Source organism: Petaurus breviceps, unplaced genomic scaffold (assembly GCF_028583685.1).
Source record: "Petaurus breviceps papuanus isolate PSGF00001 unplaced genomic scaffold, PetGlider_PUasm1.0 90919, whole genome shotgun sequence".
Lineage (NCBI taxonomy): Eukaryota > Metazoa > Chordata > Mammalia > Diprotodontia > Petauridae > Petaurus > Petaurus breviceps.
The window spans coordinates 10,968,023-10,993,403 of NW_027187378.1; the positions used below are offsets into that span (position 1 = coordinate 10,968,023).

Here is a 25,381-nt window from a genome sequence, read left to right on the forward strand (position 1 = left end):
CTTCATGAGGCACATTACAAAGTAAAAATAATAAAGATTGAATCAGAACTGACAAAAAGTGAGCCCAATTTGAAACTATCAAAATTATAATTTTAAATATGATTTATATCCACTGTTATTAATAATTAATCTCACCTTAAGTAATTAACTAATGATAGTACAAAAGCCATCACAATTAGCAAGTTTCAGAGCCATGAATAATTTTTCCACCATTATTCAAAGTCGCATAACAACCCAGTGCCATACCAAATTTAACTGAAAATAAATGTTTGTCTTTTTTTTTTGAGGTTTCTTATTGAATACTGAAAGACAAAAGCCACATATCATTGGACTCATATTCTTGTTGCCATAGTAAAAATGGCTGAAATAACACATGGAAAATAATACTGTGCCAAACTAAAATTCGTTCCTTTGTCAGAAAATACTTTTGGAAGATGTATAGAAAATATTGTTGAAAATTAGAAGAAATGCATAGAAAATTACAGCGTGGGAAGTTTGCTTCCCAGAGCTGGATGAAAAGTACAAATGTATCTAACATGCTTCCTTCTTGTTCTTGTTGAGTTGTTTCAGTCATGTCCTATTCTTTGTGACCCCATTTGGGGTTTTCTTTGAAAAGATTCACTAGAGTGTTTTGCCATTTCCTTCTCCAGCTCATCTTACAGATGAGGAAATGGAGGCAAATAAGGTTAAGTGACTTGTGCAAGATCACATCACTAGTGTCTCAGGTTAGATTTGAACTCAGGAAGAAGAGTCTTCTTGACTTTAGTCCTGACACTCTATTGTGCCAACTAGCTGCCTCTAACATGCTTTAGGTTGTGATATTTGCTAGATTCCTTTTTTTTTTGGAGGGGGGAAGGCAGGGCAGTTGGGGTTAAATGATTTGCCCAAGGTCACACAGCTAGTAAGTGTTAAGTGTCTGAGGCCAAATTCTAACTTAGGTCCTCCTGACTCTAGGATTGGTACTCTATTCATTACGCCACCTAGCCACCTCTAGATTCTTTTTCAATAATGAAATATACAAAAAATTACTTTTCTTTTTGTGAGACATGAAAGGAAAGATATACTGGAAAAGATAATAGTCTCAATAGTAAATTACTTCCTTAATAAAAACAATGTTTTATGGAGAAACTGTCAAAGTTTCTAGTAGCTGAGGAAGCAGCTACATTGGAATTTTAAAAGGATTCCAAGGTAAGGTTACTGAGAAATAGTAGCACCACACATGAAATTCTTTTTACTATATTATCCACAAGCAAGCCACTGTAGTGAAGAAATTAGATCCAGAAGAGAACAGAGGGCTACTGGGTGTTGCTATTGTGTTTATGGTTATTTTTTAATTAAAACAAGAACTTCAAATAACAATCTTTATAATACTTTATATTGCAGTGGTAAGGGACCATGAACATCCTTTGTACCCAGAGGAGCACAGTGTGCCTGCCACATGTGGCAAAATGCTGAAAAGGGCTTGAAGACGAGTTCTGGGTTGTTCCCTCCTACGTATTTTATTGACCTGAGACCCCGTGTCCAGGTTTAATTTACTTTTCAGTTCTATCCTACTAAGTGTCCTGCCTATTGTAAGTCTTAGAAATAAATCAAGACAAATGGAAGCACTCCCATGAATTTTTAACTCAAAAAGAATTAAATAAATGGATCTCTAAATTTAGATTTTTGTTTTTTAACAATCTGACTCTCTTCCCACTCACCTTTATGATTTTCATGTAATTCAGCCTGATGCTGACTGCATAATCATCTTCATGGATTGTAGCTGAGAGAAGCTATTAAAAAAAACACAGAAATACACAAAGGAGACATTCATAATTGTTTGAGTCTCATTGGTCTGAAAAATGGCCTAGAAAATTAGGGACTTTGAGCTATATGTTTGATCTACCTGTGGTATCTTTAGATACTTAATTTTAGTTAATAACTGGATATCTCCTCATTTGTGAAAGGGCAGAACCCAGGAGAAATACTGGCAACATACTGGTTAGATTTTAGAAATCATTTAATTGTTTCTATTAAATTGCCTTTTCTAAAAATAGAAGGATTAAATTATGTATTTATTAGGAAAGATTTTTACCTATGAAATTATCAAACAATAAAGTAAATTAACAAAGGTAGATCATGTACTATTTAATAGTGAGAGAGATAATTTGTCCAAGATATTTTAAATATAGCTTAGTGTCATCAGGGCAATGAATAGACAAGATCAGGGGGGATTGCAAAACCCAAATCCCCAAGTCATATTAAATAGCCTTCTGTTCAAATGAATATTTAAGTACATTAACAAGTTTTTGTGAAGAGAAATAAAGATTAAAATAGTAATAGTAGTACCTAAATAGGATGCAGCATATTACACCATTAGGCATAGAGTGTAAAAAGTGGCTTAAAAGATAGCATCAAAGAGATAGATGAAGTTATATTAAAAAAAATAGCATTAGTGACTCCATTTTGCCTTTATCCACCATTTTGTGAAGTTAGTTTCAGTTGCTTGTAAGTCATCTGATTTTGGAGGTGTCACAAGATTATTCCCCCTCCCAAAGGTCACCCAACTTAAGGAATGTCACAAAATTACCCTTTTCCCCTCACAACTCAGTATCCCTTGATTTTCTCCACCAATAGGAAATCAGGTGTTTCAATTCCTATAACCCTTTTTTTTCACTCCTTCCAACTGTAATATTAACTGTGTAGAGATCAATGGCTATCATCTTCGGTTACCAACAGCTTTGGTCCTGGTTTATTTTTGCAACTACATATATTGCTAAATATATCATTGTCTGGATATAACTATATGGGTTTTTTCTTTTTCTGCTTTTTGGAGGGCAATTGGGGTTAAGTGACTTGCACAAAATCACACGGCTAGTGCATCGAGTATCTGAGGCAGGATTTGAACTCAGGTCCTCCTGACTCCAGGGCTGGTGCTCTATTCACTGTGCCACCTAGCCACCCAACTATATGGGTTTTTTGAAAATTACATTGTAATATGTAATATGTAATATTGATCAGTGACCAACAAAGGGACTGAGAATGCAAGTTTTTGTGTGAAAATGGACCTTTGCCAAAGGAACACCCTAGGGTGCTCTGATAAGATTTTTACTGCTGGACTTCCTCAGTGAATGACCTCCCATCCCTGGACCTCCACGCCTCCCAAACCACATCTAGACAGACCTCCATAGAGGTGAGTTGTCCCCAAATGAGGGTACCATGGGAACCAGCTCTAGTAAGCACATGGATACCCCTTTGGGGAAGTTTGTATTGACTTTGGAACAGGGAAAACTTCCCACACAGAAAGGGATAACTAAGAATAGAGCTCTCAAATTGGGTAAAGATTGATCTAAAATATAAAAAAAAATCCAGATGGGTACCTGATTCAGTATAAAGAAGTAACTTTACATTAGTGTATATTAAAGTCTTTGAGACTGTATTTAGAAAATTTGTGTGTAATTTTTCATTAAACTTTCTGTGGGAGATAAGAAGGAAAAACTTTGCCAATAAGTACATCTACATGTCTCTTATTGTGTTATCTGTGTTTTGCGTTTTGGTAAATCAAACTAACTTCTTCCTGTGACTTGATCAGCCAGAGGAAAAAGTACAAAATGCGGAAACTTTTCCTGAGAAACTTTTGAAGTTTTCAGAAAGATAATCCATCCATCTATCTATCTATCTATGTTTCTGCATTTCTCACTCTGGTCAAGTTGGAGAGGCAGACAAGAGACAAGGAAGGGAATCTTTGTTCCCAAGATGCAGGAATTTATAGTATTGTAAACTAACTAGAGACTAAATCTGTGACTGAAATTTCTCTACTGTGAATTTCCAAATTATGGTTTGAATGTTTCTATAAATGTTGAAATATTTTAGTGAGTTTAATGAGTTTAGTGAGTTTTAGTGAGTACCACCCTGCAGAATTTATTTTAAGGAAAAATAAGATTAAAACTCTGTTAAAGTTACCAGTGCTTAGTCCTTTTATCACTCTTTCCCCTGGAGAGTTTATTATTTCATTATTTGTTTATTATTTTAGTACAAGAAAGGAAGGTGACTTTATCGATTAGAGAAGAGAGAAAAAAATGGGGCTGCAATTTGCAGTTCAAATTTATCTGGTACTTAAGAACTACTTTTATTAACTTTTCTTCACCATGAAAAGAGAGAAACTTGTTTAAGTCAGGGAGTAACTTAAGAGTAAGTAAAATTTAGTCTGGAAGACTGTTTTGTGTTTATCATTGTTATTTCTTCTGTGAATGATATAACAGAACTTAATTGTTTAGGTAAATTAGAAACAAAATCACCAAAAGGTATTAGAATAGACCACACATTTGTCAGCTTTTGAGAACACCACAGACAACAGTCTTGCAATTAATTGGTTTTATATAATAAAAACTTATGCTAAATTGTAAAGGAAAAATTCAGTGGAGCGAAGATTAGTTCTATAGATAGTCTGGGATATGATTGGGAAATAAAGACTAGAGAATTTAAGTTGGTTAGGTTAGATTGTGAAAACAAAGTGAACTGAGTTGGCTTACTGGGTGATTTTAAAGTACAGAAAAGTTAGGGGGAGATGGATATAGTATTACCACCATGAATTTTTCTTCTCTCTCTGGACATGAATTAACTGAAACAGCCTTTTATATTGAATTGCATTTTTATTTATTTTGTTAAACATTTTCCCAATACATTTTAATTGAGTTTAATGCCTCTGGTGTAGATAGCAATCCAGCTTTCTCTTCCTGTGCAACCTTTGAAATTTGAAATGCTGGCAGGTGATGACCCTTGGGAAAACTGAGATCCTATATTGTTGAGCACAATTCCACCTTCTCTTCCCCTAAATGATCTGTAGGCAGGCATTTCTGCACAACTCCACCCTTCCCTCCCCTAACTGATCTGTGAGCAGGAATTTCAGCCTAGGGTAAAATCCCTGCTCCATTCTACCCTGTCCCTTGCCCCCCACCCCCACCCCCTACCAGGTATTCCCCATCTCTACCCATTCTGGGTTTCCTGTCCCTCAGCCTAGGGAAAAACTTCTCGGGTGCGGAAAATTCAAATATACACTGACCAATCACTGATTGTAGTTTCAGCTTACGTAACCTGACTATTTTAATCTCTTTAAAAACCGGCATATTATTCGTGCCAACTCACTGTCTGATGTGGGTATGTGACCCCGGCAGTCCCTTGGTAATAAAATCCACTTCCAATTTTAATCTCGGGGATCTTCTGTCTTACTCCTTTATGCCATACAATATGATTCCATTTGTAAATATAGATTCAGAGGTGATTGAATTTGTTTTTGTCACATTTAAGTGAGATGTATTCTCCTACCAGGATAATTGTGGTAAATTAGCACTTAATGAAAGATATATTTGATGTGGGCAGTAAGAAGATATGCTTGGAAAACTACACAGATCAGAAAATGCAAGATAAAATCTGGCCTCTGAAATTATGATTCTCAGCAAGTCACTTCACCTTTTTGCCTCAGTTCCCTCATGTGTATAAAATGGGATAATGATGGCACCTACCTCTCAGGGTTGTTGTGAGGAAAAAATAATATAATAATTGTGAAGTGCTTAACACAGTGCCTGGCATATAGTAAGTACTATATAAATATTAATGATTATTATTACATAATTACTCCATACTGGATTACTCTATTCAGGGGTAGGGAACCTACAGTCTTAGTCTAATGTGCCCAATTGAAATGTTATGAGACCAAAAACACCATGGGACCATGGGATGAACAGAACAATATGCCAATGGAAATTCCATGCATTGTAGTCACTAGACCAACAAGGTCTAGTGGAGAAACATATCTAGCAGAGATGCCATGCTCAGCAGGTCCAAGGAGAACAGCTTGATGCACAAAAGATATCAATGGCCTTGCAGCAGTAGAGGTATGAGCTGTCCTTCCACGTGTATATGTGCATTTACATGTTCCTCACATATGTATATCCTTTATGTGATCTCCATATTCTATGTGTGTATATATGTATATATGTGTGTATAGATAGATATAGATATAGATATAGATATGGGGCAGCTAGATGGCATAGTAGAGGGCTGGGCCTGGAGTCAGGAAGGCTCATCTTCCTAAATTCAAATTTGGCCTCAGACACTTCCTAGCTGTTGAGAAAAAATAATGTCATACTATTACATTAATAACTAATTATTAATTTGTGATCCATACTTTCCTTTTTATTTCTGTTAAAATCCATTTCCTTAAAAGGTCAGTCAATCTCTGAAGGGCATGAGTAAGTGATGAGATTTGCTTCTAGCCCTCAAGGCACAGACTTATTAACTAGGTGGGTGGGACCTCACCCAACTGGGAGACCAGATTTCTGTTTAGAGTATAAATAGAATCTAGTAGGGTGGAGGGTGGGGGGCTTTGCCTGGGGGAAGGACCTCCTTAGTCCCCTTCATTAGAATTTTGGGCAACTACTCATGAAGGAGAAAACTAGCCAGAGGTCCACCAATTGGGATTGAGCTTCATTTGTCAGCAGAGTTCCCTTTCAGAAGGGATTTAAGGCATTTCAAATTCTCCCTTGGGGTCTTTGGTTACCAAAAGAAACCAGTAACCATCAATTTATTGATTGCTGGCTAGTCTAATTAATAAATTGATTACCCAGAAACTCTGTCAGGTTTTGTACAAGTCACTTAACCTCTGTGTGCCTCAGTTTCCTCTTCTGTAAAATGAAGTGGAGAAGGAAATGGCAAACCACTCCAGTATCTTTACCAAGAAAACCCCAATGCGGTCACAAAGAGTAGGACATGACAGAAAATGACTAAACAATGATATATAAAATAGTTGTAATGATAGGGTTTAGGCTCTGGGAACCCCCTTGAATCTTCCTACTTTAGGGGGCCATAAACCTTTCATTATTGCGAGGCCCAAATCTTGGTTACTCTTAACGTAGCCTAGCCCTCCATTGTCTGTCATCTCCAGGTAGCCTTCAGCTATTCCCCACCCTTAATCTCATTCCTGGAGTCTGACCTCAGTCCCCTCAGGATCCTCCTTAGACTCTTCCTCAAGACCCTCCCCAAATCCCTCCCTCTAGACCACCCCTAGATCCCTCTCACAGTCTTTCTGTATATAACATCCATCTTGCCTCTGTGAAGGGGCTGAGATTAATCTAGCACAGCTGGCCTGCTTGTCAATACAAGCTTCACAAATACTTAGGGTCCTTAAGAGTGAATCTTTAATAAGCTTTGCTTTACTTTGGCTGAGAGAAGGTTTGAGGAATTCATTTGGCAGGACTTGGTATGTTGGTATTTTGGGGTCTTGAGCACTCCTAAACCCTAAACATCAACAGTGATTGTGACCTATGATTTCATAGATTTAGAGAACTCCAGGTGAGGAAGGTCATCTACCAATGTAGAACATCATGCTGTTCAGTTGTGTCCCATTCTTTGTGACTCCATTTGGGGTTTTCTTAGTAAAGATACTGAATGGTTTGTCACTTCCTACTTCAGTTCATTTTACAGATGAGGAATTGGGGTAAACAGTGTTAAGAGACTTGCCCAGGGTCACATAGCTAATAAGTGTGGGAGACTAGATTTGAACTTAGAAGATAAAGCACTCTATCCCCTGCACCACCTAGCTGCCCTGGTCCTTAGAAAGTTGTCTAGAGCACTGAATTGGGGGGGGGGGGTGTTACACAACAGGTATTACACTCAGGTTTAAGTGCCTCTAAGCTTTAGCTCCACCTTCATGGCCTCTCCAGTAATGCATATACTTGCTATTAAATAATTCCCTGACTGTTCAGACAACAAGGTTACATAAGTGAGTATGGGAACCTTGAAGTTATTGGTCTTGTCCTTATACTAGATATGGGTTCTATGCTGACTCAGAGGGAAGGGCTCTCTATTTGAGTCACCATGATCATTTTCAGCAACACCTGGCTATTTTTTTTTTTTGGTCAACTCCCATGCTGAGTCTACCTAACCTTTCTCTATAGAAAAGCTCTGACAAAATTATAAGCATGAGGTGCTTATAGCTACAGGCTGAATACTCTGACTAAAGACTTAGATTAAAAGAACCTCTAACATCTTCACTCTGCTTGGAAAAACAAAACAAAACACAAGACTCTTTCAACCAGAATGGAGCAGATATTGGCAGAGTTCGACTATTCGACTATTTGTGATTCCTGGATCCTTTATGCTTTTCTGGGCTAGATTTATAGGGCACAAAAATTCTGGGAGTTAATACACTGTAGGAAAAATTATTTTCTTCAATGCATTCTTTCTCTCATCTTTAGTAATGCACAGAGAATGAATTGTGATGTTTAGTCATGTATCCTGTTTCTAGGAAAACTACAAAAAAGTTACCTAGATGTGCCTATTAATTAGTCCAATAGGACCTGAAAGTGCTAAAAACAATCATAATTTTATTCCTATTCCTTGACGTGCCCTTTCTATGCATGTATTCTCTACTTTGTTCTCTTACCTTTCCCATCCTTGGTTCTCCAACTAAAGCCCTAAAGTTAGGGTTGTTCTGGGTATAACTTCTGAGATGAGCAAAGATATGATCCAGCTGTTTCCTCCAATATCCTGAAAGTAAAAGTAAAAATAAAAGCAGATAGTCATTTTGATAATTTTTCTGTAGCTATGTAGGACCAATGATAGAAAAAAGACAAGTTCAAATGTGAATTTCCTTGTTCAAGTCTTATGCTTTGTTTTTAAAGATTTGAAAATGTTTTGTAATCTTTTGGAATCATTATTAGAATGTCATTGGAATTATTGACTCTTATGGCTTAGGTCTCATAGAGCTCAGCTATTCCATTCCTCTCATTTTACACATGAGAAAATTGATGTCCAGAGAATTAAGTGGTTTGTTCATTGTCACACAGGTAATTAGTAGGAGAATTAAAACTAAAATCTAGGTTTTTAAAAATTCCCAATTCAATTCTTTTTCTAAGATCTCAAGCTATCTCTCCAGTAGCAGCTCAATGTGTCCCAAAATGACTCCTAGAAGATCTGGAGGGAAAAAAAAAATCCAGGTTTCCTTGATAGTGGGGGTTAGCAAATAGATTTGGATTCCATGCTTAGCAACAGCATTTCCAGGGTAATATGGTTGTAAATTCACTGGAAACCCATTTGATCTCTTTATAGTTAAATAATAACAACAACAGTAATGACAGTGATTACATTCATGTAAATAACATATCCAAGTATATAGTGTGAATAAGAGCAAATATCCTGGATAGTTACCAAAGCGTCCAATTAATTTCAATAAAGTAGACATTGGAATAGTGTCTGAAACTTTTTAAGATAAACATTTTATTTTATTTATTATTATTTATTTAATATTATTGTCATTCCTGAAAACCACTCCTTCCAATTTTATCCTCTAACAAAGGAACACAATAAGGCAAAACAGACACAATGACACCATCATCAGGCTAGGTGTCCTTCAGCAGCACCTGGAGTCTAAGGAGAGGTTAATAGGTTTCATCATCAGTTCTCTGAAATCAAGACTGGTCATTGAGTTGATTTGAATTCTAATGTCTAAGTGCTATTTTCTTTTCTATTGTTGTGGAAACAGTGTATATAGTCTTCCTCTCCTAGCATGGATTGCTCTGCATATGTATAGGTAAGTTTTCCCCAATGTCTCTGCACTCTTCATATTTGTTCTGTTGTCTCTGAACCACACTTGTGATTTCATTGTCATAGGAAGCTCCTGAGAGGATCCAGATCTGCATCTGGCCCTGTGTGGAGCACTGAGAGGTCACACATCATAATGCATCAGAGGCCAGTAAGCTATCCTAGGAAGCACAATGGAATCGAGTACTGGACTTGGAATCAAGAAACCTGAGTTCAAATGTTGCCTCAGATTAGCAGTGTGACCCTAGGCAAGTCACTTAGCCTTTGGCTACCTCACTTTCCTCATCTGTAAAACAGGAATAATAATAGCACCTATTTCCTAAGGTTGTGAGTATCAAATGAGATCTGTAAATCTTAAAGCTATGTATGCAAAGGCTATTATTATTTTTCAATTTTTAATAAATTTATTTATTTTTAGTTTACAACATTTAGTTCTACAAGCTTTTGAGTTTTAAATTTTCTTCCCCTCCTCCCCCTTCCCCTCTAAATGACATGCAATATGATATAGGCTCTACATATACATTCATATTAAACATATTTTCACATTAGTCATTTTGTAAAGAATTACAACCAATGGAATGAACCACAAGAAAGAAGAAACAAAACAAAACAAAAAAGATAAGAGAGCAAATAGTATGCTTTGATCTGCATTCAGACTCCTTAATTCTTTCTCTGGAAATGTACAGCATTTTTCATCCTGAGCAAAAAGCTATTATTATTTTTATTCACTATGCCATGCTGCCTTTCACTATTGTTTCTTATGGTACAACCATATACTATTCAACAACAATATTATATTCAAATAACACAATTATTTGCAACCATTTTCCAACTACTTTGTATCCAGTTTTTTGTTTGCCTCAATGACTTCTTTACCCTAATTTTTCATTTAATGAATCTAATTTTATATACTGCCAAATAGCAAGTGATAAAGGGAAAATAAAGAGCTTGGGCCTCTACCTTGTGTTTTTCTTATGGAAAAAAAAAACCTATCAGTGACTTAGGGTTGCAAATATTTCCCTTAACTTTCAGAAAACAAAATGTAACAAAACAAAAGCTTGTACATTTTCTGCCCCTAGAAAGATCCTGAGGCAGTGTCTGGAACCTCTTGCTGTTCCCAATAGTTTCCATCCTACTCAGCAATGCTGAAAGCCCAGGACATATACCCATGTAGACTTCCCAAGAGGTCAAGTGCTCTAATCTATTGACATTAAGCCTTTTGATAGTTGTCATACCTTTTGCTGAATGTGAATGTTCATCTTGAAGAGAATGAGTCTATGATAGGTCCAGCACTCTGTGCCAGATATCCCCTTCATCACTCTCACTTCCTGTCTATCTCTTCTCTACAACAACATAGATACCAATGTTTCTTGTGAGGGTGCATTCATGAAGTTTTATTGTATTTAGCTGAATGGAAGACAGTACTGGTGATGAGAAAGTCATGAGATGCTCAAGTTTTTTTTTTTTTTAAAGCAATTAGGGTTAAGTAACTTGCTCAAGGTTACATAGCCAGTTATTTTGTGTGGGTGGTAAGTATCTGAGGCCTGGAACCAATCCCGGGTCTCCCAACTCCCCTGCTCAAGTTTTCAGTAGTAAGTGACTATTTCAGTAGTAAGTTGCTATTGCTGTTTCCAACTTCATTCCTTGCAAGAACTATCTGCCATATCTGATAGTCTGTGCTTACTCTGGCATTAAAGTCACCCAGAATTACAAGCTTATCTTCTTTAGGATAAAGGTCTTCATAAAATTTTTCTTTGACCTCATCAGAGTTCATCATGGTGAGAGCATATGTACTGATGATGGTGGTGTAGCACTTTCCTGCAAGTGGCAATCCCATTGTCATGAGCCTGTCATTTACTCCTTTTGGTAAGCAGACAAACTTGCTGACTAGATTAAATTTGATGCAAAGCCTACACCAGTTTCACAATGCTTCCCATCGCTGTGGCTACTCCAGAAAAATGTGTATCCAGTTCCAACTTCAGTAAGCAGGACTTCATTTGCCAGCCTTGTTGCACTTAGGGCTTCTATTTGCATGTGATACCTGCTGAGTTCTCCTTTGTCTTTCAGGTCTACTGGATTTCTTGTTATCCACCATTTTCATGAAAGTTTTTGCATATATTTCTGTGTTTCAACTGCATGGTGGGATCCCCACCTGCTGCAGTAAGCAGGCCAGGGTTGGGTAAAGCACACAATTTTTAGGGCACCTTTTCTAGCCCCTTCCTCATGCCAGGAACTGTTAGGTCCTTAAGAAGACTGTTCAGATACCCAGGGAACTGCTGAATATCACTAATGCTTCAGTCTAGTGAGAAGACAACCCTATGGTATGTGCTGCCTGTGTGTAGGGTTGTGACTACAGCTCTCAGTGTAACCACACCTGCTGCTTTATCACTAGCATGTTGGCATAGAACTTCAAGGTAGGTAAAATAGTAACATAATAAAATAATAAAATGATGAAACAGTAAAATGGTATGGGTGATGTCTTTTGACTAGTACATAAATTAAATTTAAATAAGGCAGAACTGCATCAAGTCATTGGCCTCATTCTCTCTTTCAGAATCACTGAAACCCAGTAACAAAAGTCAAGACAACTGGCAATGGCTCTGGATGCAAGGGATGACCTTGGTGTCTTTGGTGTCTGACCAAGCTCTCAGTGTTCCACAGTGCCTGCTTCTGCCACCTTCATGGCCAGTGGAAATGAAATGTTCACATATACCCAGGGAAGTCTTCACATGCTTGGGGCAGACACCCCACTAACTTACCAACAGGTTTGAGGCCTGTCAGTTGTCATCAACTTGTTTTAGCCCATCTGCCAAGATGGTTTTACCGTGTTGTGGCCACTGTGTATGCTATAGCTTCTTGGAGCCATGGATGAGAGCTACCGTGTTTCCCCGATAATAAGACACTGTCTTATTATTTTTTTGGACAGAAAAACACCAGAGGGCTTATTTTCAGGGGAGGGCTTATTTTAATGAACATTGACAGCAATTTTAATAAACAGGTAAATGTGAACAAAAAATGTACCTTTATTCAATAAGCAAATCACTGGGGAAGAACAGGATGACACGCTCACTGCTGCAGCTCTGATTGGATGCAGCTCGGAGCGCGGCGTGCGTTTTGGGGAGGGGGAAGGGAGGACAGTGCATACAGAGGGTACCATAATGTAGAGTGTAGCGCAGGGGATCACCTTCACTACAGTAGCAATCTCAATAGGGCTTATTTTCGGGGGAGGGCTTATTTTAGAGGAATCTTACACAGTAAGGGGAGGGCTTATTTTCGGGATAGGTCTTATTATCGGGGAAACATGGTAGGTGGCAGGTGGATAACAAAGGTGGATGAGTAGCCCTGAAAAGGCTTGGTAGGTCTCATACCAGAAGAACTCATCCTCCCTGAGTACTCCATATACCCAGATTTATCATACCACTATGGAGTAAGATAGTTCAGAAGACAGAGAGTCGGCTTACTATTAAAAATAACTTACCCAGAAAAAATGGAGTGCAATTCTACAGGGAGAAAAATGGATTTTTAATGGAAGAATACTTTCTTTATTTTGTAACAGTCAGTCAACTACCATTTTATCAAGCAAGTTCTGGGGTTCCAAAGACAGGCAAAAAAAGTCACTGTTTTCAAAGGGTTCACAGTCTAACAGGGGAGACATGTTAAAGGTTATGTACAAACAAGATATATACAGGATAAACTGGGAGGTAATCTCAGCGGGAAGGCAGTCAGATTAGGGAGGAGTGAGCAGAAGGTCATACTTTAACTGCAGCTTGGGCATCTTGGGCATCTCTTGGTCCTCCCACCTTGTAGTGCTCAAGATGAGCATGAACAAAGAGATCACTATGAATATAATCTCGCCTCGTATGCTAACATCTATTCTGGATGCTCAAAACAGATCTCCTCATCTTTACTACACTCCACCTTTCTTCTGAACCTCCTTATTTTTTGCTATTGATACTACCAGTCTCCCAGTTACCCAGATTTGCAACCTCTGTGTCATTTCTTAACTCCTCACTCTCAGTCATCCCATATATCTAATCAATCACTAAACATTGTTATTGCTACTTTTACCACACCTCTCACATTTGTCCTCTTCTCTTTCCTTGCATAGCAGCTACCCTAGTTTGGACCTTATTTCCTCTTTCCTGGATAACTGCAGTAACCTCCTCTGTGCTCTCTTTGCTTCAAGCATCTCACTGCTCCAATCTATCCTCCACACATTTACCAAAGTCATTTTCCTAAGGAACAGTTTTGACCATGTCACTCCTCCACTCAATCAATTAATGGAAGAATACTTTCGAGCATTCTTGATGAAAAAACCAGAGCTTCATAGAAACTTTGAAATGCAAACATAAGATGCAAAAAAAAAAAAAAAACTTGTGTGAGCAATAACTAGAGATTAAACAAAAATAAACTATTTACATTCTTTTTTTTTTGGAGGAACAATTGGGGTTAAGTGACTTGCCCAAGGTCACGTGGCTAGTTTTTGTGTTAAGCATCCGAGCCCGTATTTGAACTCAAGTCCTCCTGACTCCGGGGCCGGTGCTCTATTAATTGTGCCACCTAGCTGCCCCATTTATTTACATTCGAATATCGGTAGATGATAAATGTGTTCCCTATCATCAGGAATTAGAATGGGAGTCTAATTAGATAAAAGATCTGGGAATCTTTCTATTAGATTCTGATGATCTTAAAAGAAAAATGGAAAGGAAGGGGTGCAGGAACACATTAGGGAAGAAAAGAGAGAAGGATAAGAAAATTACCTCATATAATGGGGGTACATAAGTAGAAGTCTATACAAACAGAAAACAGTGAGGGAAGCAGCTGACGCTTGAATTTTATTCTCATCTGAAATGGTCAAAGGAACAAAAAATACACGTTTGGGTATAGAAATACATTTCACTCAACAGGGAAAGGAGAAGAAAGAGGGGTAAATAATAGAGAGGATAGATTGAGGGAGTAGTCTTAAGATAAACTCTGAGGATGTACAAAAGTATTTATAGTAACTCTATCTGCTTTGACAAACAACTGAAAACTGAGGGGGTGCCCACCAATTATAGTATACAAATATGACAGAATACTATTGTGCTGTAAGAAATGATGAAGGGGGTAGTTTTGTAGAAATCTGGGATGATTTTATATAATCTGAGGCAGAGTGAAACAAGCCAAACTAGAAGAAAAATTTATACAATAGCAACAATATTAGAAAGACAACCATGAAAGACTGATCAATATAGTTAAAAAAAAAAAAACACTTGTTTAGAGCTTGCTTTGTGCCAGGCATTGGGCTAAGCACTTTGCCAACACATCTCATTTGATTCTCCCAACAACTCTGACAGTTAAATACTATATCTACCCTCATTTTACTATTGATGAAACTGAGGCAAACAAAGGTCAAGTGACTTGTCCAGCATCACTCAGCTAGTAAGTGTCTGAGGCAGGATTAAAACTCTGGTCTTCCTAACTCTAGGCCCAGTGCTTGACCCACTGTACCAACATTAATTCAAGAGGACTCATAATGAAACATGCTAGTCACCTCCTGAGTCCTAATGGACTTATGGTACAGACTTAGATATATATGTGTGTGTGTGAATACATATATATTTGACATAGGCAATGAGAATATTTAACTATACACATTTATAAAGAGTTTTTTGTTTTTTATTTTTGCTTTTTGGAGGGCAATTGGGGTTAAGTGACTTGCCCAAGGTCACACAGCTAGTTTTTGTGTTAAGTGTCTGAGGCTGCATTGAACTCAGGTCCAGGACAGTGCTCTATTCACTGCGCCACCTAGCTGCCCCTTTTCTTTTTTTTTCAATTGGGAGGACAGGTATGATTTTGTGCTGACTGAAAAAATTTTATTAAAAAAAAGCACTAAATATTGGTTATTATTATTATTATTAGGTAGATAGGAAGGAGTGAAGCAGCTTTGGAGCTTTAGGGATAGGATGATAGTACTCATTAAAGGTTCTCCATTTGAAAATTAATAATTTAGACTGATAATCTAAATAGCTCGGATTATAATAAACAGTTTTAATCTAGTTTTTATCATTATAGTTATGTGGTATTCATGACCAAGTATCAGTGGGTACTCTCTTATATTCATGAAACACCTTGGGTTTCTTCTTAGTGTCTTAGAACAGCCGGTTGTCAATTACCTCTATACTCCACCTCTCTGGGAGTGGTGCTGACATTCTGGATTGTCTTGGAGTCTGTGTCTACATAAACTAAATAAATCTTGATAGCTTGTTTGCCCCCATGTCAGTGGCTTGTCTTATCCTCTAAGTCCTTTAGCACATACTTCATTGATTTATCTCTTCCAAGGCCACTATAGTACAAGCATTTATTGGGATTATATAAAAGGTAATAATACCTACAGCAATATCTGCATATAATATATATAGATTGTACATTACATTTGATCTTTGGACCTAGCCTTCCCAAATATGGAAACCATTTCTGGGTTGAAATCCATCTTTTTCCCCTTTTATATCCATCCTGTGGTTGAGAACTAACCCTGAAACTCAGTTCTCAATTGTTCCCATTTGGGATCTGAATGAATTAGTCTTCTCAATTCCCCAAGCACAAAGTGAAGGGACATGACAGTCACTCAGAATTCACACCAACCAGACATAAGTCTTGTTCATTCCTCTAAGGGCTACAGGAATCACAATCCTGCATCTTAGCTTCTCCTCAGTTGGACTTTATGTTTCTCCCTTACTATCTGAAGTTTTAATGGGCTATAATGTGTTTCTCCATCACCCTCCCCCAGTTTTGAAATAGGGTACTGAGAAGTACTAATGTGACTCATAGTTCCCCCAAGCCCTGGGCTGTAATGTAATGCCAAAAGAAGGCAACTTCCCAGGTTCAAAATACCAGCATAGGTGCTCTCTATTTTATTCAGTGACAAACCAAGAACAGAGAAGATCAAAACATGACATCATTCAAAATACAGCATTTACTAAGTGTGATTAAATAATCTCCTAGTACTACCCCACCCCAGGACCTTCCAATCATTCAATCAATTACAAAGTCTCTGTTCTAAATACTTCTCCAGATCAAAACATGACATCATTCAAAATACAGCATTTACTAAGTGTGATTAAATAATCTCCAAGTACTACCCCACCCCAGGACCTTCCAATCATTCAATCAATTACAAAGTCCCTGTTCTAAATACTTCTCCACCCCTAGGCTATACCTTAATTAAGTCCACCACAAAGCCCCTCTTCTCAAATGGAGATTAGTTTCCAAACATAAGGTCAAAAGTTCCCCACCCCTGGATCACAATTGAATCTACCCCAGAGTTACATCAAGTTTAAACACAGCACTTAATACCCAAATGGAGGTCTTTTCTTCATCTTGACACGAGGCAAGTTCTCAGCAATCTTAGTTCCTGGGGAGACAAGGCTTAGCAAGGCCATAAGATACATTGCCAGTCCCTTCATGAATTCATCCTCTGTCTGTAGAACAGTCCTAGAACCCCTGAACACATTAGCAAAGCCCTCTCCCAGGATTTCTGTAAACATACAACAAGAAAATCCTTCTTCAGGGCTTCTGAACCAACAGAAAGGCTCCCAGACCCCTGCAACAACAGCACTGTCCTTCACCAGTGGACAGTATTCATTCTGTCTGCAGGACAGTCTCCAGACCCCTGCAACAACAGCACTGTCCCTCACCAGTGGACAGTATTCACTCTCTGTCTGCAGGACAGTCTCAGAGTTTCTTAACCAAATGCCAGGTTCCAGGACTTCTTCAACAAAAGGACTGTCTTTCACCAGTGGACAAATCTGGCAAAACAACATCAAAACAGACAGACAAAGTACCAGCAAAACAGCCATGTCTCCTCAGTCCTTGGCAGCTCAGGGGGCAGGTCTCAAAAGTCCAGGGCAATTCAAAGCGGCCACCAGCAATTCTCTTAGTCTCTCTCTCCCCACGAGGTGCTGCTTCCAAAAAGATTTTCCGCCTCTCTCTAGTGTCTCTCCAAATCTACCTCACCAGCTCCTCCCAGCTCAGGACTCTCCCTTCACATCAACAAGCCCATCCCACAGGTGGGATTAACAAACTCTGGATTTTAACACAATCAATTTGAAAACCAAGCCAACACAGGGGAATCTTTAATTGCCATTACTATCACATGGGCTCATGTAGACTATGTCTAATCTCAGAGTCTTTCCCAAAACAGTTATTTTCTCATCTGGTTCATTATGCTCCGACCCAGAGTTCAGTACTAGAAATCTCCAAATACTTTCACATCTAGGTTTCCACAAATGTAAATAAAAAAGATCCCATACAAACACTTAAGGTAACAAATGTATATTGGGCATAAGGCAGCTTTTGTTTCATCCCTCCAAAAATGTAGATGACACAAGGGGATCCAAAACAGACCAGCCTTAACCTCAGTTTTTCAGTATTAAAAAGGGGTTATATCATGTAATAACAATAACGGATAACACATGTAAAGCTCAAATACTGCATAGACTTTGTAAATACTCAGAGGACCTGTGCAAACACACAAAACACACAGTTCCCATCAGAAGAAACTAATTTTGAGGCTGCCAGTGAGGGGACATTCTGACACCAGCAAATCTCTAACTCTCAAAAGGTCCAAAGCTGTCCTTTTAAAATTCATATTTCCTTTGGTTTTGACCCTCCTAGAAGGCAAACACACACTGAAGCTTCTAGAATCTGTCTCCTAGAAGACCTATACTGTCTGAATTGCTCACTGTAAGAATAACAATATGGTAAGGTCTATTTCCTTTGCTCCTTTAAGTCAGAGCTTTAGCCTTAACTATTACTAGGGCTGTAGGAGCTATGTAGGGTAATCCTCTTATTTTTCCAGGAGGCATACTACTTAGAGAATACTCTTCTCTAGAAAATACATTCCCAAATTTCAAACCCCTAAATTAACATTGCCCAAGAAATCAGTAGCTAGAAGGATGGATACTGGGATTGACCCTGCCCAGGAAACTAAGATCACTGCTCATCTACAAAGGAGGTTGGAGTTCAGGAACACTATCTATGAACTCCTCTCTCAGGCTAAACAGGAAAGCACATGTCTGCTTCTGCAAGAGCTTCTTATCATTGTCTCTGGATGCTGCCTTCTCTTAGGCTAAGAAAGTTCATTATGTCCCTAGTCTTTGACTTATGCTAAGAAAGCAATTCAGGAGGGAAGAAGATGACCCAGGAATGTGAGGTCCAGGAATTCTCCTCAGGCCACCTAAGCAAGTATAGGCTGCTTATCATATACTCCTGCAACGAGTTACCATTATCTGGATTAACCTAGATGGCAGCTAGGTGGAGGTGGATAGAGCACCTGCCCTGGAGTCAGGAGGACCTGAATTAAAATCTGGCCTTAGACACTTGATACTTACTAGCTGTGTGACCCTAGGCAAGTCACCTAATCCCTTTTGCCTCACCAAAAAAAAAAAAGGAAATTAAATACTTTTGCTCTAAGTCACAGACATACAAACACACAGACACGCACAACTGTGTAACTTTGTTTACTTGAAAATTAGATTTTATCATGACCTTGTTACTGCCTCTTCTGGTATTACTTTAGTATATTAGTATTGCCTCTACAAAATAGGTTACAAAAATTAAATCTTTTTTTGGGGGGGCAGGTCATTGAAAGGACTTCCTTTATTTATTTTTTTTTTTGCTTTTTTGGAGGCCAATTGGGATTAAGTAACTTGCCCAAGGTCACACGGCTAGTTTTTTTTTGTGTGTGTGTGTTAAGTGTCTGAGGCCAGATCTGAATTCAGGTCCTCCTGGCTCCAGGGCCGGCACTCTGCTCACTGTGCCACCTAGCCGCCCCAAGGATTTCATTTTTTAATTTAATATTTTATTCCCCCCCCAATTACATGTAAAAACAATTTTAATATTCTTTTTTTTAACTTTAGATTCCAAATTCTCTCCCACCCTTCCCCTTTCCCCCAATTAGAAGGCAAGCAATTTGACATACGTTATATATGTGTAGTCATGCAAAACACATTTCTTGTAAGTCATGCTGTGAAAGAAAACAGATAAAAAGAAAAACCAAGGGTGGCTAGGTGGCACATTGAATAGAGCACTGGCCCCTGGAGTCAGGATGAACTGAGTTCAAATCTGTCCTCAGACACTTAACACTTACTAGTTGTGTGACCCTGGGCAAGTTACTTAACCCCAATTGCCCTCCAAAAAGCAAAAAACAAAACAAAACAAACAAAACTAACCCCCAAATAAAGTATTTTTGATGTGCATTCGAGTTTTACCAGTTTCTTCTCAGGAGATGGATGCACCTTTCATCATATGTCCTTCAGAACTGTCTTGGATCGTTGCATTACTGAGAATAGTTAATTTACAGTAGACCATCATATAATATTGCTGTTACTGTGTACAATGTTCTCCTGGTTCTGCCCATTTTATTTTGCATCAGTTCATGTAAGTCTTTCCAGGTTTTTCTTGAGAGCACCCAGGTCATCATTTCTTATAGCACAATAGTATTCCATCACAATCATATTACAACAACTTGTTCAGTTATTCCCAACTGATGGATATCTCCTCAATTTCCAATTCTTTGCCACCAGTAAAAGCTGCTATAAATATTTTTGTACATATTTTTTGTTTGTTTTTTATCTCTTTGGGATATAGACCTAGTAATAGCATTGCTAGGTCAAAAGATATACATGAAAACTGTATCTTTTGACTTAAAACTTTGTCCATATGCAGTAAAATATACATGGAGGAAAATATAAAACAGGTATTTTTTTTCTAGCCAAGTCAGACTTTTGTAACATTCTGAGAAAAAGGTACATATTTCACATAACTAGATAAGTTTATAAGTCAACTAAGACTTTGATGAAATTAAGCTATGGATTTAAAAGGAATCAAATATAGTTCAGTTCTACTTTTTAATGTCATGGTTGCTTAATTTGCATTGAAATCTTTGTTAGGAATCTCTGATAATATTTATTGCAAACAGATGTTTGGTTTTCCCAGCCAAATATTAATGGCAGTGGTAGGAAAAATGTTGGTAGCTAGAAGGAGGTCAAAGAAGAGAACAGGATTATATTGGGAGGTGTGAGTGGAAGCTAAATCAAAGTTGGTGAACCAAACCGAATTTGATCACCTAATGACAAAGCAATTCTAATACAAATTTCTTTTTATACAACATGACATTCATTTCTTTATAGGTATGGGTTTGTAAGAGGTGGCTACAAAGTACTATTTCCTTCCTTCTTCATATTTTGCCTGCAATTAGGATATACTGCCACCTGGTGAACAATAGAGCCATGGTTAAGCATGAAGTGCTTGGCTAAGGCCTTAGGGAAACCAGGCTTCTCACAGGCATGGCTAACTATAATCTAATGGAGCAAATCTCCATCATCCTTGAGTCTTCACTCTCCCTAACCCCACATATCCAATCAATTGGCAAATCTTGTCATTTCTACCTTTACAACATCTCCTGAATCCAATCTCTCCTCATGACTTACAAGGCCACCACTTTGGTCCAGACCCTCATCACTTTTTGAATGTGATAGCCTCTTAATTGTTCTCCTCACCTCAAATGTTCCCCTTCTCCAAACCACCCTTTACTTGGCTGCCAAAATGATGTTTCTCAGGGGCAGGTCTAATCATGTCGTTTTTCTCTTCAATAGACTCCAATGCTTCTCAGGTCTGCATGGCTTCTAAGGTCAAATATAAACTCCTCTGTCATTTAAAGACTTTTACAGCTTGGTCCTAACCTGTCTTTTAAGACACTTTATACATTTATACATTATACTTTCACATGCTTGATGGTCCAGACATGCTATCCTGGAGACTCTTCATACATATACGCCATCTTCCATCTTCATTCCTTTGCTTCGGTATTCTGTGCCTGGAATACACTACCTCTGGCTTTTAAAGTCTTTTTGAATCCCTTGTTTCATTCAAGATTTGGCTTGAGAGCCAACTTCTATCTGAAGCCTTGGGCGGGGGGGTATACATTCTGTATATACATACATAAGTGTGTGTATATATATGTGTGTGCGTATACACACACACACGCACACACACATACACATTGTCTCCCTTACCTAACCCTAGAATATAAGCTCTTTGAAGGCAGGAGTTGTTTCATTTTTGTCTGGTGCCCAATCCAGTGCCTACCACAAAGCAGCCTTTAATATACGCTTGTCCATGGATTGACTGACCAAAGATTTAGCATGTACAAGATACTGTGCTAGATAAATAAGAGAAATGAGGAACTGTCATTGTCCTTGAACAATCTGAAACTTAGTAGGCAGATATATTCTAGTAGTAATGATGGTATATGCAAGGAAGTCATGGAGCACATATGGCAATGGAAATACATATAGTAGGAGTGGGCTACAAAACATTACAAATAAGGAATTATAATTGAGAAGCAGGATAACAGATGTTATCAAAGAAATCTACGAACCAAAAAGGTGTGTTGGTGACATAGTAAGATAGACAGACAGTCCTTGTGCTTTGCTGATATTCTCATAATGTCGAGAGAAAAGAAGGCCCTTAGCACAGAAGGTGAACCCCCTATAATGAATTTCTGAGAGGAAGTGGATAAGAGTCATCCAACATGGGCAGGAAGAAGTTGCAATCTGCATCACTAGAAGGGGTACCCATATGAATAGGTTCCACATCCATTATTTTAAGGAAGATAATACATGTTAACAAATATTATAATGTACAGTATGGTATGTTAAGTTCAAAGGAGAAGTACAAAGTACTATGTATGAGAGATCCAGGGAAGGAGAGATAACTTCTGGCTAGAAGAATAAAAGAAAGCTTCATGGAGGAGGTGCCATTTGTGGAATTTGAATGAATCTGGAAGACAATAAGGTATATTCCAAATATATGGCATAACATGAGCAAATGCACAGAACTATAAAGGTCAAGACAAGTTCTGGGAAGAATAAAAATTCCAGAGTGTCAGTATCATACTATACATGAAAAGAAGTGAAATAAAATTAGAAAAGGTAGCGAGGGCCAGACTGACTGGATTTTTAGGAGTAAGGAATTTGGACTTTATTTGGTAAACAAAGGAGACCAGTGAAGGTTTTCAGCAGAGGGTGACACAAAAGCTTTTAGGAAGACTACTCTTGTCAGTGGTGTGAACGATGTACTACCGAGAGCAGAGACTTGAGAAAGGAAGACCAATTAGAAGCCAACTGCAACACGTCTACCAGGATGTAATGAGGGCCTGAACTAGGGTGGTGGCTGTGAACACAGAAGGGAATCGTGAACATCCTTGAAATCTTGAGGACTGGGGCAGCCAGGTAGCACAGCGAGTAAGAGCACCGGCTCCAGTGTCGGGAGATCGAATCCGGGCTCAGACGCTTAGCACCCACCCAGAAACACCTGGCTGTGTAACCTTGAGCAAGTTATTTAACCCCAATTGCTTTAAAAAAAATAAAAGAAATCTTGAGGACAAAAAATTGACAGGATTTGAAAACTGATTTTATGTGAGAATTAGTGTTAGAAATTAAGGACAGTAATGACAAAAAATTAATATTTTAAGCATGAAAAGCTTAGGAGGACAGTAATGTTCTAACAAAATGGGAAGGTTAGAAACGGCAATTTAAAGGAAAGATAAGTTCAGTTTTAAATATGCTAAACAATTTGCTGGTCAGACATAAATATAAAAGTTGTTGCAGATGTGGAAGTAGAGCACTGAGGAGTTGTCAGGAGGAGATACAATTTGGGGATTCATCCTCATAAAGATAATAGCTGAAACTGAGGGTAGACAAGATCATCATATGTGAGGAGTGTAGAGACAAGAGGACCTAATGTATAACTTGACAGTAGGAATTAGTGTCTCACTCCTTTTACCAAATAAGTTAGGGTAATTTCGGAGTACATAGGAAATAACTGAAAAGGGTAATTTAATCAGATTAAATGTACTTCCTACATTTATATATAACTGCCTCCCAAATTGGTAATTTTGTAAAAAATTAGTTGACATGCCTAAGGAAGAAACAGACCACGCTTGTTGAATCTATGTATCCTGATGGGGTTTATTGAAGGATACTCTCTGTAGCCAGTAGAGGGCTCAGGAGGGCTGTGATGAGGTAAGGGTGTTCTCGCAGTTTGCTATTCTAGTTGGGTCTCCAGCAATCATAGATTAACTAGTGGGAAAAGAGATGAAAGGTGGCAGATACCCCAGAGGGTTAAGTGGTGGTGGGGGCGGGGTGTGACATCACAGGTTGAGTGGAAGCAGCAGCACCAAAGTTGGTTCTTCACTCGCTATCAGAGCAGAGCAGAGCAGAGCAGAGCAGAGACCTGTGCCCCAGACCAGCTAGTCAGGGATAACAACTTCCAGAGGTCTCAGGAAAATGGAAGCACAAAAGATGATTTCACCAAGTTTCCCTTTTTATTATCCTTTTTGGTAATGTCTCAATTTCTGGAGATTCCAGGGCAGTGATTAGAAGGCTCATCTTTTTTAACTTTGCTTGGGAGGCAGAAATTTGTTATCTACAGACAGGGTAGGGTCTACAAAATTTCATTTAGCCTAAATTGAGTATAATCACATTTTAGAAACAGGAAGAGATCTTCCCAGAAGTTTAAGTAAAACAAAGTAAACAGAATGCAATAGATGCATGGTCAAATAAAAAACAATTCAAGTATTCTAAAAAATGTTCTTTATCTTCTAATTAGCTATTTCCATTGTTAAAGAAATGGCCTTGAGGCTTGCTACAACTTAGAAGAATCATGCAGCCTTTGCTCAAAAAGTGGTATTGCAACTTTCCCTTCAGATTCTATATAAGAATGGTGACCTAGAGAGAAGAGAAGGAACAGGGAATTTAGAAGGATTCTAATATTAAGGAGAAAAGGATTTAATTTGTCAATATATAATCCTGAATGGATACATACACATTCTCTAGAAAAACCATAAAGAATGTGTTGGCATTCAATGAAGAAGAATGGCACTTGTCATTCAGAGCAGCTAGGTGATGCAATGGATGAGATTACTGGGCTTAGAGTCAGTAAAACCAGAGTTCAAATTCAACTTCAGATGTTTATACCTATATGACCCTGGACTAATCATTTGACTTCTGTCTGCCTCAGTTTCCACATCTGTAAAATGGGGATAATAACAGCACCAACTTCACAGGGTAATTGTGAAGGTAAAGTAAGATGATAGTTGTAAAGTGCTATATGAATGCTAGCTATTATTACTATTAATTACAAAAATTCTCAATGGTAAACATTTATATACACCATGAAAAGCTAGACATTATGGAAAGCACTACAATAGTCATAGTTTCGTTGACACCTATCCAGGAAAGCACCTACATTTAGCAAACAAAAAGGAGCAAATACTGAAAAATAGAAGAAGGAATGGTCAAAGAGGTAGAACTGTGAATTCAATGTCACAGAAATCAAGGAATTATGACATTATAAATGTTGAGAACTGGAAAGAACCACGGAAGTTATTCAGTCCAACCTTCTCCTTTTATAGATGAGGAAGCTGAGATCCAGAGAAGATAAGTATTTGTCCAAGGTTAGCTAGGATTACCAAAAGGAAGGAGAGATTATCCAAAAGTAGGTTTGAGTGGTAAAGAACAAGGCCAAAGAATTGGCCTTGAATATCCATAATTAGCAATGAGAAGGTTATAGGGGCTTTATTATTTTTTTGTTTGTTTGTTTTTTTGGAGGGCAATTGGGGTTAAGTGACTTGCCCAAGTTTTTTTTTGCTAGTTTTTGTGTTGTGTCTGAGGCCAGATTTGAACTCAGGTCCTCTTGACTCCAGGGCTGGTGCTCTATTCACTACGCTACCTAGCTGCCCTAGGGGCTTTATTTTTTC

General features: G+C 38.1%; 1 protein-coding gene across 2 annotated transcripts in view; it reads right to left on the bottom strand.

The window, feature by feature from the left end:
* The window catches only part of DZANK1 (double zinc ribbon and ankyrin repeat domains 1), a 135,410-nt gene that overhangs the window by 34,010 nt on the left and 76,019 nt on the right, over positions 1–25,381 (bottom strand). For both annotated transcript variants that reach the window (XM_069075472.1, XM_069075473.1), the window contains 2 exons: positions 8,423–8,526; positions 1,701–1,772 (listed from right to left, as the gene is read on the bottom strand). In XM_069075472.1, the coding sequence (XP_068931573.1) occupies positions 1,701–1,772; positions 8,423–8,526 (176 nt within the window). The remainder of the gene's footprint in view (positions 1–1,700; positions 1,773–8,422; positions 8,527–25,381) is intronic.